We start from the raw sequence: 18,937 nt of genomic DNA, 5'->3' as shown, positions 1-18,937 counted from the left end.
TTATTCCGATATGCATGAGAGTGTAATACATTTTAGAATTATTCAGAGATGCATGAGAGTATAATACATTTTAGAATTATTCCGATATGCATGAGAGTATAATACATTTTAGAATTATTCCGATATGCATGAGAGTGTAATACATTTTAGAATTATTCAGAGATGCATGAGAGTAATATATTTTAGAATTATTCCGTATGATTGAGAGTGTAATACATGTTATAATTATTCAGATATGCACGAGAGTATAATACATTTTAGAATTATTCAGAGATGCATGAGAGTAATATATTTTAGAATTATTCCGTATGATTGAGAGTGTAATACATGTTATAATTATTCAGATATGCACGAGAGTATAATACATTTTAGAATTATTCAGAGATGCATGAGAGTAATATATTTTAGAATTATTCCGTATGATTGAGAGTGTAATACATGTTATAATTATTCAGATATGCACGAGAGTATAATACATTTTAGAATTATTCAGAGATGCATGAGAGTAATATATTTTAGAATTATTCCGTATGATTGAGAGTGTAATACATGTTATAATTATTCAGATATGCATGAGAGTATAATACATTTTAGAATTATTCAGAGATGCATGAGAGTAATATATTTTAGAATTATTCCGTATGAATGAGAGTGTAATACATGTTATAATTATTCAGATATGCACGAGAGTATAATACATTTTAGAATTATTCAGAGATGCATGAGAGTAATATATTTTAGAATTATTCCGTATGATTGAGAGTGTAACACATGTTATAATTATTCCGATATGCATGAGAGCGTAATACATTTTAGAATTATTCCGATATGCATGAGAGTGTAATACAAGTTATAATTATTCCGATATGCATGAGAGCGTAATACATTTTAGAATTATTCCGATATGCATGAGAGTGTAATACATGTTATAATTATTCAGATATGCATGAGAGTATAATACATTTTAGAATTATTCAGAGATGCATGAGAGTAATATATTTTAGAATTATTCCGTATGATTGAGAGTGTAATACATGTTATAATTATTCCGATATGCATGAGAGTGTAATACATTTTATAATTATTCCGATATGCGTGAGAGTGTAATATATGTTATAATTATTCAGATATGCATGAGAGTATAATACATTTTAGAATTATTCCGATATGCATGAGAGTGTAATACATGTTATAATTATTCCGATATGCATGAGAGTGTAATACATTTTAGAATTATTCCGATATGCATGAGAGTGTAATATATGTTATAATTATTCAGATATGCATGAGAGTATAATACATTTTAGAATTATTCCGATATGCATGAGAGTGTAATACATGTTATAATTATTCCGATATGCATGAGAGTGTAATACATGTTATAATTATTCCGATATGCATGAGAGTATAATACATGTTATAATTATTCCGATATGCACGAGAGTATAATACATGTTATAATTATTCCGATATGCATGAGAGTATAATACATTTTAGAATTATTCCGAGATGCATGAGAGTAATACATTTTAGAATTAATCCGACTGAGCTGTATTGAGACCTGTCATGTATATATCACTGGTTATTTTGGGTACAGTTATAATAAGTACTTAATAAGAAAATACAAGTTACAATACTAACGTTTTGTGGAAAATGAAAATACGACAATTCTAAATATGCTAAATGACATCAGTGTAACAGATACAACATATCTAACAGGACCTTCATCAGCATTGACTTAGACCTGTCTGGCTTACCGTCTTTACTCGAGACCACTGCAAACTGCACATAAATGATCTGCCACCACATAATGCGCCGGCACATCCGAGCATATGCACTTTGTTAACTAACCAGTAAAACAAATAACATAGTCCCTGATCTGCCGGCACATTATTCAACGGCAGATCAGAGTCTATGTTGTTTGCAGATGGGTCAATTTATAAGCTAGTATACGGTAAACCTATACACAAAAGTTGATGAAGCTGGCTGATGGCGTAATGCATAATATATTGTAATCACCTTTAATATATAGGTCCCTATTTAATAATGGAATACGGAAATTTATCAGCGTGAGAAACATTTATTTCTCCATAGTTGCCATAAAAGAGGTAAAGTCACAATGGCGATATCACCCTTATATTTTATATATATATATATATATATATATATATATATATATATATATATATATATATATATATATATATATATATATATATATATATATATATATATATATATATGTGTGTATGTGTGTGTGTGTGTGTGTGTGTGTGTGTGTGTGTCTTTTATATGTAACTCGTTTTCTTCTTCTTTCCCTATCTCATCTCTTAAAAGTTCTATGTCCAATGATAAAAACCTTTAAAGGCGAAACTTTCCATCGAATATAACACTTAAACTTTGTTAATTAACAATTGTAACTTTCACCATATTCAGACCTATATTTGTCAACAGATTTTAACTTTCGCCACATTCAGACCTATATTTGTCAGTAGAGAAATCAGGCATTCATGGCTGTAATATAAAGCGATTATTGAAATACGTGTGAAGCCACTGCTATCGACTATGCTGACATCTTCTCTTGGACACATAGTTTTCTCGAGATCACACAATTCACTCAAGGCCACATAAATCAAATAATAAATGCAAAATATGCAAGCCATAACAATAAAATCCATAAATCATTCAAATCTTTTAGCACGAGGAAGTTAAGCACTGACAGATGTCGATTTCGATCACTGCAGTGCTGCACCTTCCCCAAGAATGTTAACCGCATTTATCTGAGCAATATAAATTGACCAAAACTATTCACAACTTTTTTCTTTAAAAGCAGACATTAATTTATTTCTTTAAATGAACTACCTAAAGCATTAGATGTAGGATAATCTTTGTCGTAATGCTACTTTCCCAAGTTATTTTTAAAAAATCGGGCATTGTCGGATATTGTTTTTTTAAAAAAATATATGGTAATATAGCTGACTTTACAGTGTTAAGCTCCTATATAAAGAGTATGAAATATTGATGCAAAATACTCGTTTTCCACCTTCAGTCATACTATACTATGATAAATAGGAAATCTTTGTTTCTATATTTCATACAACGAAATATTTCGTTCTTGAACTAGAAACATTTCATACCGTCACTCGTGGCTTGGCCATATTAGGCAGCGAAATGTCTCCACTTTACTCGTGGTCTGTATCATTACACTTTCTTTATGAGATGCAACGTGTGTGCGGAAATATCTAACTAGTGAATGTCACTCATTGCTTCACAATACGTTACAGTACACTATTCAACACATTAAACACAAAATAGAATGTTATGATTCCGATCATAACACCAATGCCGACATGCAATCCATAAAAAATTGCTTCCACAAAGAATGTAATTAAAGTCAAGTTTCACTTTTTTATTATTAGAAATATATGCATTCATTTCTTGGATACCTTAATTTATTTTTAACACCGTGTAAAAGAAGTGTCCAATATCAGTTGTGTATATCTATTAAGTGCAGCAGTTGTATCTATCTGAAAGCATAGCATCTATTATGTTGACGATTTGGAGTGTTAGCCCAAGTTTCAGCTGACCCTTCCCACCCTATGTTAGATATTTTGACATTTACCCCAACATAAATTCAAAGAATCTAAAGTTGATTGGTAAGGGTCGAAGGAAACTGGACTTGGATACGAGTCAGCCTATTAATCACTCAGCTGTATATGTAACGTATATAAAATCAATTCTGGACTTGTTTGATGTCTGTAATAGACTACAGACGCATGCTGCCACATGACTGCTTTTGATTACCAACAATATGGAAGGGCCGTAGACAGGGTAGGACAAGTAGGACAAAAATTCCGGGGGCCCACAACGGTCAGCGGGACCACAACCGTCACAATTTGTAATTGACAGAGGAGAATTGTTCCTATGGCCCACAGACCCTGCCCGCGGCCCTGCAATATCGAATATACTTACTTGAGACTTTTTCCCACCTGTCAATGTAACGGGATTGCATGCTGCTTTCCTCCACGAAGTGGAACAAAAATATTGTCAAAAATGTTGTTACATGTCCACGCCACTCCATGTTGATCTTTTAAGACTACACACAGAACACACCAAATAATCCACATTAGTGTCAGAGCATAGCAGCCAATGTTGTGTTCTGCTCACGATAACGTACATCGCTTGCATCGAACAGTACACAAACTGCATCATCCACGGTTTCTTAAAAACATTTTGTATTTTTTTTAAATGGCCTTTGCACAGTCTGCAATTTTGTATATTGTCTACGGCATTTCAATCTATAACAAAACTAATAACTATTTGTATATTGGTTGTGATGTGTATATCATTTCATGTCACAATGTAACCGGTCTATATTGCTGCTGATGCCTTGCCAACATTTGTCCTCGCTACACACACAATGGAACCATGTGTACCGAGATAATAGTATCACCCGACTTTATACTCATTGACAGACAACTATGTCACTGGGCATTAGCCAATCAAATCTACTGAAGCCTTAATATTTACTTGCTGATTGGATACAAATCAGCTTGTGTTACCAGCCCACACGAAATAGATTTTTTGTAACCTAGCACTACGGTTGAAAGAGTTTTCTCCCTTGGTCTTCCTCGCTTTCAAATTAGTTTATAAAATACTGTGATAAATGGTACGTGTATAAATAAAAATAAAGTTCAAGATATATTGCATTGTTACAACACCTTTTAGCATGTTGCAACCATTCATTATATCTCATATTATGCGACAGTTCTACAAGAATATACTTTTACACCGTATTGATTCAATACATTGATACAATATTTGTATATATCATGTGTCATGTACTTTTGTTTCCGACCGAAATTACAATGGTAGCTAACTAATAGGGATTGACGCTGACATATGGATCAAAGCATTTTGTGTGCATGAATTGATATGCAAGTCAACCAGTCATAGGCGCCCGCAGCATAGCTCAAGGGGGTCACGTGACACCCCTGGAAATCGCTGCAACAAAAAATAAAAAAAATAACACACACACACAAACAACCACACACACACACACACACACACACATATATATATATATATATATATATATATATATATATATATATATATATATATATATATATATATATATATATATATATATATATATATATATATATATATTCCGATAAGTTTAATTGTGCAAATAAAGCTGAAAATATTTCGCAAGAATTTGTTCAAAACGCTTAGCAAATATCAGCTTTAGTTTCAGACTGCTTACTATACTAACTCTCCCAGCCGTGACTGGCTGCCCCACCCCCCACCCCCGCAAAAATTACAGCGGGCGCCCATGACCACAGTATAAAAACGAACAGACAAAAAAGAAGAATACTGAGTCACATAGACGAAACATGTTTTTGTCTCTGAGTCAGTATAGTAGATTTACTGTAAACCTCGTATGCCTATGAAAGGGAATGAAAGAGTATGCAAAAATATTTAATCTTTCTTGTTACGACGACTAGTGTTGGGAATCCGCTGAAATTTAAAGATTTATTATCGGTTCATCAAAACCGAGCAGATATCATTTTAATCGTTTGAGATCATTTTCTATAATCTTAAAGTAAAATGTCATTTTGTCATATTTGGAAACATTTCTCAGTGGTACTGAATTCAAGAATTCTCACTATCACTAGGTTATCGTACAAAACACGTCTGAAGTGGGCTATCATTGCTCTGCCCAACAAATTTGGTTGCGAAGCTATGAAAAGGTTAAAATGAAAGGTATAAAAGCAGAAATAGTCAAAAAGTAAAACTTTAATTATTTGAAATCAGTTATCGAAAACAATTAACGTCTGGTCGTTTGACGTTAAAGCAGTCGTCACACCACTAGAAACGACAATTTTACGTAACGATGTAGATAGGTTGTAAATAGATTCTTCAGCCTTGCATAAAATTGACAAAATATCATAAATGTGAATCAGAGAAAGGCTTAGTCAACATGACGGAATATCATAAATGTGAATCAGAGAAAGGCTTAGTCAACATGACAGAATACCATAAATGTGAATCAGAGAAAGTCTTAGTCAACATGACAGAATACCATAAATTTGAATCAAAGAAAGGCTTAGTCAGCATGACAAAATACCATAAATTTGAATCAAAGAAAGACTTAGTCAACATAACAAAATACCAGAAATGTGAATCAAAGAAATGCTTAGTCAACATGACAAAAATAAATTAAATGTGAATCAAAGAAAGGATTAGTCTAGCGTAAAAATATGAAATTATTTTAATGAAGGACATATGACACTTGTAAATAGTTCATTTTTATTTATGACAATTGTCAGAAGATGATGAAATTAATGGATGGAATAGCAGAGATCTGAACAAAGATATAGAATAGAACAATAAGAGTCCCCGTTAAATGTAACAATCAATCCATTACAAAAACAAAATGAATCTGAAAATGATATATGACTGATTCACTTACTCCTAGAAACTGTGATAGAAACTTTATGCGAAATTCAGCTAGCCGTTCTGTTATACCGAGAAGAAGCAAAAAAAAAAAAACAAAAAACAAAAACGAATTTCATAATAAAAGCGAGTGACTACTCGAACTCAAATTGGGACCATATCGCCATCACCTGGTTGATTCCGGTCGTTACCAAATCACTGTTGGTGATAGGTCGGCGCCCCCCCCCCCTTGGGGCACGAACCGCCTTGGATGTAGACTGTGCTCTTTTCCACTGTCAGTACAGGTAGGGAGCTATTTTCCCCTTTAAATAAAAATATAATACGCAGCCTAAATATGTGTCAGGCTTTTTCTTCTCCTGGGATCAAACAATATTCCCACTTTCTTTTACGTTAGATATCTCTATAAAAATTCAACAGAACTAGGCTGTGATCATTTCGCAACCTAATACTGGTACACACTCTATCGTCATAAATTGCCGTCTTTCAGTGGATAATCGCATTCCTAACTGAAACAATACCAGAACTAGCCCCCTTAGATAAAACATCACTTCCCGCAGTGTGCTATAAATGACTAGCTGACTATGTATGTCGACCCCCGTTCCTTAAGCTAACACCATCGATTCTCGGTTGAAAAGAATTTACAAATAATTACAAAAAAGATTTATCAGACTTCACTCCTTGTCCTAACTACATTACTTTGCTAATTAACGATTCAATGACATACATTTCCAGACATAGGAAAATAAATTCTAAGCACACAGATACAAATCATTTAAGACAAATAATTTACTTCTCACAATTCGTCTTAGAAGAAAAGGATAAAATTCCTACCATATACGATTTCTATTCAATGCAAAATCACTAAATACGAATTAATTCATACAAACGATACATTGTATGACATTCGTATGATACATGAATAATATAAAATTCCAGATCACTAACGCACCATTATTTTCTGAACTCAAGTAAAAATTGAACTATAAATTTAAAACGAATAAATTCAACAAATAATTAGAGACTTATATCAGCGAACATATTGTATACAATTGAAACAATAATTCTGTGCCTTCCCGAGCCCTCAATTGCTTATCTTATGAGAATTCTCTCTCTCTCTCTCTCTCTCTCTCTCGTTTCGGTTCTCTCAAATTTCCAGAATCCTGTCCCTTTGAAGATTTATTTAACGAGAAGATAATATTTTTTTACCGATCTCGGACCTAGCTTTTTCCTTCGGCAGAAAAACTGGGACTGACTAATATCATTAGGGAGATTACTTTAAAGCCTTGAATTTCGTCTGGGACCGCCCCGGCCCCCCTCCCCGCTCGTTTAGCTTAGCCAATCACGAGTATTTTCTCCAGCTGCCAAAAATGTTATCACTCACATCGAAGTCAGAATAATCCTCACTAGCCCTCCTTTATTAATAATTATTCTGTAAATATCATTTTATGACGCCGGTTTTGATTGTTCCAAGGTTTCCCAAAACGTTTATGCTCTGGTTTGTTTCAAAACCTGTCATTCCCTACACTTTACCGTAGATTGACATATTTGTAGGAAAGGTATCGAACAGACTTTAATTAAAATTCAATGTATGCCCCAGACAGAGTAGATCCCAAACCTAGGAGTCAGCAATTCATTCCGATTCCTTTCCATACGTCCAACTAAATGTTTACGTGTCACGCTGACAACGACATAATGTACTGTGAGATTATCTCTACAAAATTTTGTACGATTATAACATACAACCACGTATATGAATAGTTAGTCCGTCTTCAAGGACAATCAGCCACATATATGAATAGATAGACACTCGTCATTGACAATCAAACATGTATATGAATAGATAGTCTGTCTTCATTGACTATCAACCACAGTTTTGAATAGATACATGGGCGTCCGCACAGAGGGTAAGCTCCCCCCCCCCCACCCCCGATTTCAACTCTGAACATGCTTTGGCCTGCATCCAACGACAATCAAACAGATATATGAATAAATAGTCCATTTCCAATGACAGTCAACCAGATATATGAATAGATAGTCTATTTCCAACGACAATCAGCCATATATTTAAATAGATAGTCTGTTTCCAATGACAATCAACCATAAATATGAATAGATAGTCTGTTTCCAACGACAATCAACAATATCTATAAATAGATAATCTGTTTCGGACGACAATCAACCAGATATGTGAAGAGATAGTCTGTTTCCAATGTCAACCAACCAGATATATGAATAGATAGTCTGTTTCCAATGACAATCAACCAGATATAGGAATAGTCTGTTTCCAAAGACAATCAACCAGAAATATGAATAGTCAGTTTCCAATGACAATCAACCAGATATATGAATAGTCTTGTTTCCAATGTCAACCAACCAGATATATGAATAGATAGTCTGTTTCCAATGACAATCAACCAGATATATGAATAGTCAGTTTCCAATGACAATCAACCAGAAATATGAATAGTCAGTTTCCAATGACAATCAACCAGATATATGAATAGTCAGTTTCCAATGACAATCAACCAGATATAGGAATAGTCTGTTTCCAATGGCAATCAACCAGATATATGAATAGATAGTCTGTTTCCAATGACAATCAACCAGATATATGAATAGTCAGTTTCCAATGACAATCAACCAGATATATGAATAGTCAGTTTCCAATGACAATCAACCAGATATAGGAATAGTCTGTTTCCAATGACAATCAACCAGATATATGAATAGATAGTCTGTTTCCAATGACAATCAACCAGATATATGAATAGTCAGTTTCCAATGACAATCAACCAGAAATATGAATAGTCAGTTTCCAATGACAATCAACCAGATATAGGAATAGTCAGTTTCCAATGACAATCAACCAGATATAGGAATAGTCTGTTTCCAATGACAATCAACCAGAAATATGAATAGTCTTGTTTCCAATGGCAATCAACCAGATATATGAATAGTCTTGTTTCCAATGACAATCAACCAGATATATGAATAGTCTTGTTTCCAACGACAATCAACCAGATATATGAATAGTCTTGTTTCCAATGACAATCAACCAGATATATGAATAGTCTTGTTTCCAACGACAATCAACCAGATATATGAATAGTCTTGTTTCCAATGACAATCAACCAGATATATGAATAGTCTTGTTTCCAACGACAATCAACCAGATATATGAATAGTCTTGTTTCCAATGACAATCAACCAGATATATGAATAGTCTTGTTTCCAATGACAATCAACCAGATATATGAATAGTCTTGTTTCCAACGACAATCAACCAGATATATGAATAGTCTTGTTTCCAACGACAATCAACCAGATATATGAATAGTCTTGTTTCCAATGACAATCAACCAGATATATGAATAGTCTTGTTTCCAACGACAATCAACCAGATATATGAATAGTCAGTTTCCAATGACAATCAACCAGATATATGAATAGTCAGTTTCCAATGACAATCAACCAGATATATGAATAGTCTTGTTTCCAACGACAATCAACTACAGATATTAAACAGTAGTAATAGTCACCTACATCAATTAGAATTTACACAAGTTTAATTTTTATATTAAATATTGAAAATTATATCCTGAATTGTTAAAGCTTTTTTAAATTTTGTTTATTACATTGCTTGTTTCAAGAAATAAATTCAAATCCGACAAACTGTCCTTCTTGTATAAGACTTACTATATAGTTACTTAGTGTTATTGAACAGCGCAATAAAGTTCAGCCTCTGTTATTCAGCAAAGGAGATTAATTGTTATGATAATGTCATCTACCGTTCAACATAAGTAGGTTAATGGTTTGCATGGTATCATCATTTATCATGCACCAACAGTAGATAGGTCGCTACTACAGTTTTAATATCTATCCTTCAACATTACTAGACGAATCGTTACTATTTTTAGATTAAAAATAGAACCACCCATTTAAATTAACCTTTAATTAGTGTTTTAAACTCATTATATGATAAGTTCGGGTTGTTAGGAATGGCCAAATTTAGTGAGCTTGAAATCGATTAGAATTATCACAAGAATTTATTTTTCATTGGGGATATTCTCTATGATCTTTTCTATTTTCAACTATTGTTGTGTAGCTGTTCCTATTTAATTTGCATTTGTATTCATATCGTAAATGTCTAGTGCACTTACTTGTAAAATATAACTTTTAAATCAATTCCATCACCCTGTTTTACTCCGTGCGCTAAAAGTGTATGTTCTCTACAACTTAGCTGTCGCTTTTGCCAGTTGATGTTGGGTAGAGCTCTTTTTCCGCCGACTAAAATCAAACTAGTCCAGTCTGCGTTTGATAACGATCAGTTTTGTGGTGTGAAAGGAGAAGAGGTACAATAAAATGTTCAATGGTGTGAAAGAAGTGGTACAATATAATGCTCTTTGATGTAAAAGGAGGAAAGATACATTTTGGTCTAACTTTAATTACAAACGTGTCCCTTTCCAAAGCTTAGCAGAATGTATTCTTTGAGCAGGTGCTTGATTTATCATTTATTATCTTCATACGAGTAATTTCTCCGTGATTTGAATGGGACCAGAAGTCAAATACATGCAGATACCATCCCATACGAGTAATTTCTCCGTGATTTGAATGGGACCAGAAGTTAAATACATGCAGATACCATCCCATACGAGTAATTTCTCCGTGATTTGAATGGGACCAGAAGTCAAATACATGCAGATACCATCCCATACGAGTAATTTCTCCATGATTTGAATGGGACCAGAAGTCAAATACATGCAGATACCATCCCAGTGAATATTTAATGTTGATTAATGTGTTAATCTACTCATGCTGATCGAAGGGTACCTATACAATGTTAATGACTAACCTACCAATTACAGACGTTCATACTGTACTAACGAAAGGTACTGATACAGTGTTAATGATCAACCTACCAATGACAGACTTTCATACTGTACTAACGAAAGGTACTGATACAGTGTTAATGATCAACCTACCAATGACAGACTTTCATACTGTACTTACGAAAGGTACTGATACAGTGTTAATGACTAACCTACCAATTACAGACGTTCATACTGTACTAACGAAAGGTACTGATACAGTGTTAATGATCAACCTACCAATGACAGACTTTCATACTGTACTAACGAAAGGTACTGATACAGTGTTAATGACTAACCTACCAATGACAGACTTTCATACTGTACTAACGACTATGCTTCGAATGCTAAATGATAGACGATGTTGATGATATATCAACGATTAATCTATCAATCCTGAATAATAGCTGTTCATACTATGCAATTGATTAATCTACTGATGCTTATAAATAAATCTTGCTTTCTCTCAGGACTCTTATAAAAGCTCATTAAGCAGCAGAGAGGGTGAACAGACCACTTAGGGGAATGGTCACCCTTGTGTTTAGACAAACAAAAATAGTGACCATTCATAGAGGTCAATACCACGTCTACGATTATTGTTTGTCCCAAACAGAATTGTAGACAAGGCCCTCTCTGCTGCTATGTTATTCTGAATAATCCTGGGAATCTTCATCTGAATCCTGGGAATTTGTTCTATGTTTCAAGTAATATTCAAGTTCTGATGGTGGTTTTCCTATTTTTGGATTTATGTTTTTTCTTTTTCTGTAATATATCATCAAACTTCTGTATCGATCTCCACCGCAATTTTTGCAAATCTGATATAATCCTCTAACGCCGTTGTTACACCCAACACAACTTCGTGGACCAGCATGAGTGTTTCTTTTATAAGATAATTATGTTTTTTGCAATATTCTCCACGACATTTTTTATCACATTTGTTAGTGGTTCCTTGACGCAGCCACGCACAGTTGTTCATTATATTAATGATATCTGTTTAATTAAATTTAATTTTATCATCACCCCTACTATCCAAATATTTTATCAAGACCTACACGATATCTTGTTCTAGGATCGTGCAAATTTATTGTTATAAATCCATGCGGAGTAGCTTGCGCTCGTGAGAAGAAATTTCTGAATTTAATTATATCCATGTCACCGCTGCACCAAGTTTGATGAATATTTCTAAGTGTGTGTGTGTGTCTATGCCATTAAATACAACCAAAATATTACAATTGTCCCTGATCACTTTTGGTATTTGTGTATACCGCTGAGTAACATAGATCACATCTGTATTTTTATGTCTGCCGCGAGAAAATATTCTGGCTGGATTTGATTGTTTATCTAGCATCACATCATCATACACAACTAAATTATTAATAAATCCGTCTAAAACATCAACGGACGGTGCTTCATCAATATCTGTTATAAACTCTATAACATCATTATCTTCGTCCAGTAATCTTGCATTTTCGTTAAAATCTTTTAATACTTCATAGCATCGTTGATCATCAGCGGATGGTGCTACTAAATACAACTTATCCCATTTCAACCATCTCATTATCAGATTAAGTAATAACTGCGTCTTACCCGATCCAGATGGTCCTATGATAATCATTCTGATGGAATTCGGTAGCGCAGGATGGTCTTTAACTGGCTCTCGCTGCCGAGTTGCTGAGAAATCAATTATATCCATATATATTATAACATGAATTTATATTGTTTACGCTGTAGAGTTAAAACTCCAACTGCTGATTTAGCTACAGTTACAACAAAAAATAAAAAAATAGCGTATGGTGGAAAATCTTCTGTGTGCGGTAGAAAGAAATTTTCCTTTTTATCTAATAAACGCGGTGGTGATATTGCTAATTTGACGTCAAAGTTTCCAGGTACTCCATGGGCTAAATACTCAGGAGAAAAACATCTACCAGGATATAATTATTACGGTCCTGGAACTCGACTCGATATCAGACTTGATAATCAAGATCAACCAAAACCAGGTGAGGTACCAGTAAACGCTATTGATAAAGCTTGTCATGTTCACGATGTTGCGTATAAGAGTAAAAATCTACAAGACAGGCATATTGCAGATGTGAAATTAATTCATGCATTAAATTCTATAAAAAAAATAAAAATATTAGAGAATCATTAGCATAATTGGTTAGTAAGATCCGCGATGAAAGGTAAATTAGCGTTTGGGTCTGGTAATATATAATGGAATTAATTTATTATTCACCAAGAGGATACTGGAGAGGCAAAGCAGCAATTGGTAAACTTGCTGATGCAGCAGCGGTTAAACATTCTACTGCTAAAGCGTGGTTATCCAAACAGGCAATATGGCAAATTTATCTACCACCACCGAAACGAATTCAGTACGCGTATTTCGATGTTAGTGTTCCTAATGAAGTTCATCAAGCTGATATTCTGTTTTTACCACATGATACTGTACGCAGAAAAACGTACAAGTACGCATTAGCTGTAGTTGATGTTGCAAGTAGATATAAAGAGGCAGAGCCGCTATCAACGAAAACAGCATCTGAAGTAGCCGATGCGTTTGAACGAATTTATCAACGAGGACCCGGACCACAGGGTGGTCTGCGATGGCCACAGCTACTACAGGTTGATCCTGGTAAGGAATTTCTTGGTCCAGTATCATCGTTGATGAAACAACATAATACCAAAATACGACGAGGTCATACTGCAATTCACCATGATCAGGCAATTGTTCAGCGATTTAATCGAACACTCGCTGAGCGGTTATTTGGATATCAATACGCGAAAGGAATTTATTCAAGATAAAAGATCTCGCGAATGGGTTGCAAGATTACCAAGCGCGATAGCTGCATTCAATAATGAGATTACACGAACAACCAGCATGAAACCCATTAATGCAATTACAAAAAAAAAATATACCAACACAACGAAAAGATATTGAAAAACAAAAAATATTGGGTGATGTTACAGTCAGATATTTATATGAACCGGGTGAACTTGAAGGTGGTAAAGCGAGAGCGACTGATCCTATTTGGTGTGTTACCACACACAAAATATCCACCGTGACAAGATCGTCAGGTAGACCTGCAATCTACAGATTAGATTCGGCTGCTCCTCAACGTGGATTTGTACGTGAACAACTACAAATAATTCCCGAGGATACACAACACCACCGCGATCACTTAACTAGCGCCTCTACGTCGATTACACTCGAGACAGGTCAACATGATATTTTCTCGCGTATGATCGCGACTATTATCTTTTCTGTCTACGGTAAATTGTCTTGAATCATTACTCGAATACCTCCACAGCATTATACAATTGCAACTTGCGCAATTATTATTCTGCTGCTGTTTTAACTCAATAATAAATTCAACATCAAGATCAAAGTCGCGTTTATTTTTTTTATCAGATTGTTTGTATCCGATTAATTTTTTTCTTATTATATCATCATCAATGACGTTAAATTTATTAATGATTTCAGGAATTATAATTCTACGTAATTGAGATATTTTTCTGACCCTCGATACCGCTAAATAGACTAAATTTGACCACTCGATACGATCGTCTACAATCCAGACTCGTGTGTCAGAAATAGTTAATCCCTGAGACGAGTGGATCGTCATAGCGTATCCCAACACCCATGGAGATTTGTCAGCGCGTAATGCATCTTCGACCACACTGATATCAACAGCGACAATATCATTCAATACAAGATTTTGATTCTCAGTCTCTCCTGGAATATCAACATTAATATTCTGTTTTCGTGTATCTGATGGTCTATAACATAACGGAACAGGCAATTCTGAATATTTTTCTATATGCATCTGAAATAACTGCTGTTGTAAATCGTCTCTGATTATTTTTCTGCTTGCTACTATCAAATCGTTGGGTCTCCATAAATTTAAAAAATCACTCATTGAGGTCTCTGAGATTACTCCGCGTATTATTTCGCACTGAATTTTGTTTGATTGTAATCTGATTAATTTTTTAAATTCCTTTAAATTTGCATCGAAAGCTCTATGATCATCATCTATTTCTTCGTAATAATCAACGAAATTTTTTAACCAATCATGTGGAGATGGTCCAACAAAAGGCGGCGGTTGACCATGATCGCCACACATTATTATAGCGGTATTTTTCGTCAACAACCAATCAAGAAACGTTTGTAATGTATCCAATGACACCGTACATATCTCGTCCCAAATAATTATTTTAGGTATATATTTTTCTCCCATTCGTTCAGGAGTCCATGTATCCCCGCGCCACCGAAAGAAACTATGATACGTGCACGATTGTACTTGCCGTTGTTTCATCTCCCGTGCAAGTCTATGTGTGGGTGTCAGCACGATCATATCTGAATTTCTAAAAACATTAATTGCTCGAGTCGTTTTGCCGCATCCACCAGGTTCATTGAGATATACTGTCTTATATCTAGTTATTGGATCACTCAACGATGGCGCTTTCGACATTTCTGATATTTTATTACCCTTGCGATAAAAATCTCACATTGGAACATCTGCTGATTCTGTATAATTGTGTAATATTTCCTTTTTTATTTTCCATGAACTCCATCGTTCATCATTGCTTGTGAATTGCATAACAGACTCTAAATATTTACTCGAAATATAAAACGAATCTGTTGCGACTCTGACTGCGGTCTCAGGAAATCTATTAATCAGCGATAATAAATTTATAGAAACATAAGCCAACACGGAAGATCTTAGATGAGTATGCTGTGGGGAGATATCATTTATATAACTAACGATCGTACCCAATTTTGTTCCGTCGGATAAATAAACACTTTCTCGATTTACAAATATATCTTTCGCTGTTGTATCAGCGATTATAAAATCGTACTCGGCATCATCTAGAATTAATCGTGCGTGATGTCTTTTATGATCATATACACCACCTTGAGTAAATTTACCTATAATTTTTCTACCTAGATCTTTTGCGGTTTTGAGTTTAATCTCGAGAATTTTAGGAGCTTCTTTGATAATATCATCTTCGGAAACACCAGGACATTTTTCCTTAAACTCGCTAATAACTTCATCAATACTGATAGAATCTAACATGGGCAACCAAACTTCGGTCTGCGCATGATATGATATAATTGCCTCACTGACAACCAACGATGCCAGTACCGCACAATCTAGCATATATCGTAATAAAACTATAGGTGCCCAACGTTTTTCACAAAAATGTCTGCCAAACCAAACATAACAAATATTGTGAAGATTTTCGTTAAACTCGAATGATTCAATACAGGCGAATCCAGTCAGATCAAAATCAGGTAATGGTCCATTAATTGCCACTCGCGTCATCTCGTTTGTAGGGTGACCAAATCTTTTAAAGTATACAGAACAATCTCCGTATCCCAGAAAACTTCCTGGATAACATGCAACCATATCAACCGAAATGACATCATTGTAATTATACTTGGTATTCCACAATCCGCCGTGTCCGTATTCGACGCAACTTGCACGTACGTCCTCGAGTAAATCAAATCGTGTTGGTTTCCATGAATTTCTTTCTCTAGCGAAATGAGCCGCAACAGATGGAATAGTAAAGCAATTGGTTAGTAATTTGTCAGTATTTCCCGCGTGCTTGCACTCTAAAAACTTCTCCGCGAGATTTTTCATCTCGTCGTGGAGATATTCTGTTCGATATATTTCACCGTTTGGTCTAACAAACTGATCAAATCCACCTTCCTCATTACTTTCAAAAAACCATACCGATACAGGATCGTTTTTACTTATTTCGTTGATAAAATCAAGCATACTCATATCTGGGGGGTAAAATCTAACAGTTCGATCACGTGGAAATATTGTTACTGCGCTGGTCCATGCGTGCGCGTTATGATCAATAATATTTATTGAAGCTCCTTTCGATTTATATTTCGATTCGTATAGTATTTCTCCCGTTATTGTCGCTACGGTTATTGGAAATTTTAATATTTTTCCTAACTCAGCAACATCTTTTATTTTAGCACCGGTATCCTTAACTGAATCAGCCCACGAGTTTATTTTTTTTTTAAATCAGTTAATCCGTTTCCACGCATCGCGTTTGTAAAGTGTTCTATTACTCGTTCGGCTACACAATTTAACCTTGAAAATTTCATGGGTGTCAGTTTATCAACGTTGGGTTTTTTATTTATCTCATAGATTCCATAAATAACTGCTGTTACAGGATACGCTCGCTCATAATACGGTTTGTCAATACCTGTCAATAGACCCGGTCTAGAATTTTTGCTTAATATGGCAATTTTATTATTACCAAGGACAGGATCATATTTGTCACGGATAATCCAACTATCTGTTTCTGTTAGTACAATAAATTTTACTCTGAAGAAATATTTTTGATTGCCCTCATACTCAGCGATGTAGTTAATGATAGTTGCCGCTCGCTTGTCATTCATTGTAGCGTCCTTGACAGTATTGCGTATAATCTTGAACGTTGACCATGTATGAGATGCACCATCTGCATAAAATTCTTTCTTGGCGTCGTGAATTTTATTGATCAAACTTTTATTTTTCGGATCAACCAGATCTTGTACTGGTAAGTCTGGAGATAATCTGTCGAGATTGAATTTATATTTGGAAGGCCTTGTTTGGGATAATCTCTCAAACTCATTCATATAATTAAAACAAATATTTAAATAAATAATATTATATATACAATGTCTCAATGCAGATGGCCCATGATCGGTTCAGTAAATCGATGCAGTAAATCCTGCAGAAAGGAATTTTGTTGGATGCACTTACAAAGTATACGACGAGGAAGTCTAGGACCAATACCGTGTCTACGATGTGGTATTGGAGTGCGAGGAAAAACAGAATTATGTGGAAAGTGCGCTGGAAAACGGTTCAGGGAACTTAAAAGATATTATGACAAAAAAAATAATAATGGTGAAAACGCTATAAAATCCGTGGATAATTATATATCAAGAATTCAGACAAACAATGATTTAAACAAATAATATTATTGTATATATGGAGCAAAATATATTTGTCCCACATCCTGTCATAACAAACTATGAATCAAATATTAATGGTGTCATTAGACACTGTAAGTTAAAAAAACCGGTTGGTTATATTACTAATGCTGGTTATCTAATGTTTACTGTTGGGAAGAGAAAACATTATCATTGTCATCGTTTCATCTGCGAATGTTTCTTTGGAGTGATCAAAGACGGTCTTGTAATCGATCATACTGACGGGGATCCTCAAAACAATAATTTATCCAACCTTCAGGTTATTACACATAGCGAAAACTGTGCACGTGGTAATACTGGAAGATGTAAGACAGTTTCTAGAAGGGCGGTAAATTCTACAAACAGAGAAACTGGCGAAGAAATTATATTTCGTTCGATATGTTCTGCTGCGAAATACTTTGATATTCACCCGTCTTCAGTACAAAAAGTAGCAGAAAATATAACCAGATCTGCTTTCTCAAAAAAAATATAAACAGAAAATCACCTTTCAGTATTGTTAACTATCATCACCACCTAGAGTTATTTTTTTTTAATTTATGTCACAGTATTTCCCCCATACATTACTTATTTTTTGACTCACGAAAGGGAGGTAGTTTTATGATTCTCGGTATATGGTCAT

The 18,937-nt window shown here is 34.5% G+C and overlaps 1 protein-coding gene across 2 annotated transcripts in view; it reads right to left on the bottom strand.

Annotated features, from left to right (window-relative positions):
• Window positions 1–4,414, bottom strand: part of LOC149784986 (uncharacterized) — a 150,792-nt gene extending 146,378 nt beyond the window's left edge. For both annotated transcript variants that reach the window (XR_016425344.1, XM_089978664.1), the window contains exon 1: window positions 3,973–4,414. Coding sequence is in view for 1 of the 2 variants with exons in the window: in XM_089978664.1 (XP_089834790.1) it covers window positions 3,973–4,081 (109 nt within the window). In the remaining variant the exon portion in view is untranslated. The remainder of the gene's footprint in view (window positions 1–3,972) is intronic.
• Window positions 4,415–18,937: the final 14,523 nt, after the last annotated feature.

The sequence above is a fragment of the Sinohyriopsis cumingii genome, chromosome 13 (genome assembly GCF_028554795.1).
Source record: "Sinohyriopsis cumingii isolate HCF-2022 chromosome 13, ASM2855479v2, whole genome shotgun sequence".
Taxonomy (NCBI): Eukaryota; Metazoa; Mollusca; class Bivalvia; order Unionida; family Unionidae; genus Sinohyriopsis; species Sinohyriopsis cumingii.
Note: the sequence above shows the minus strand (reverse complement) of the source record. Positions and strands in the feature narration are given on the sequence as shown.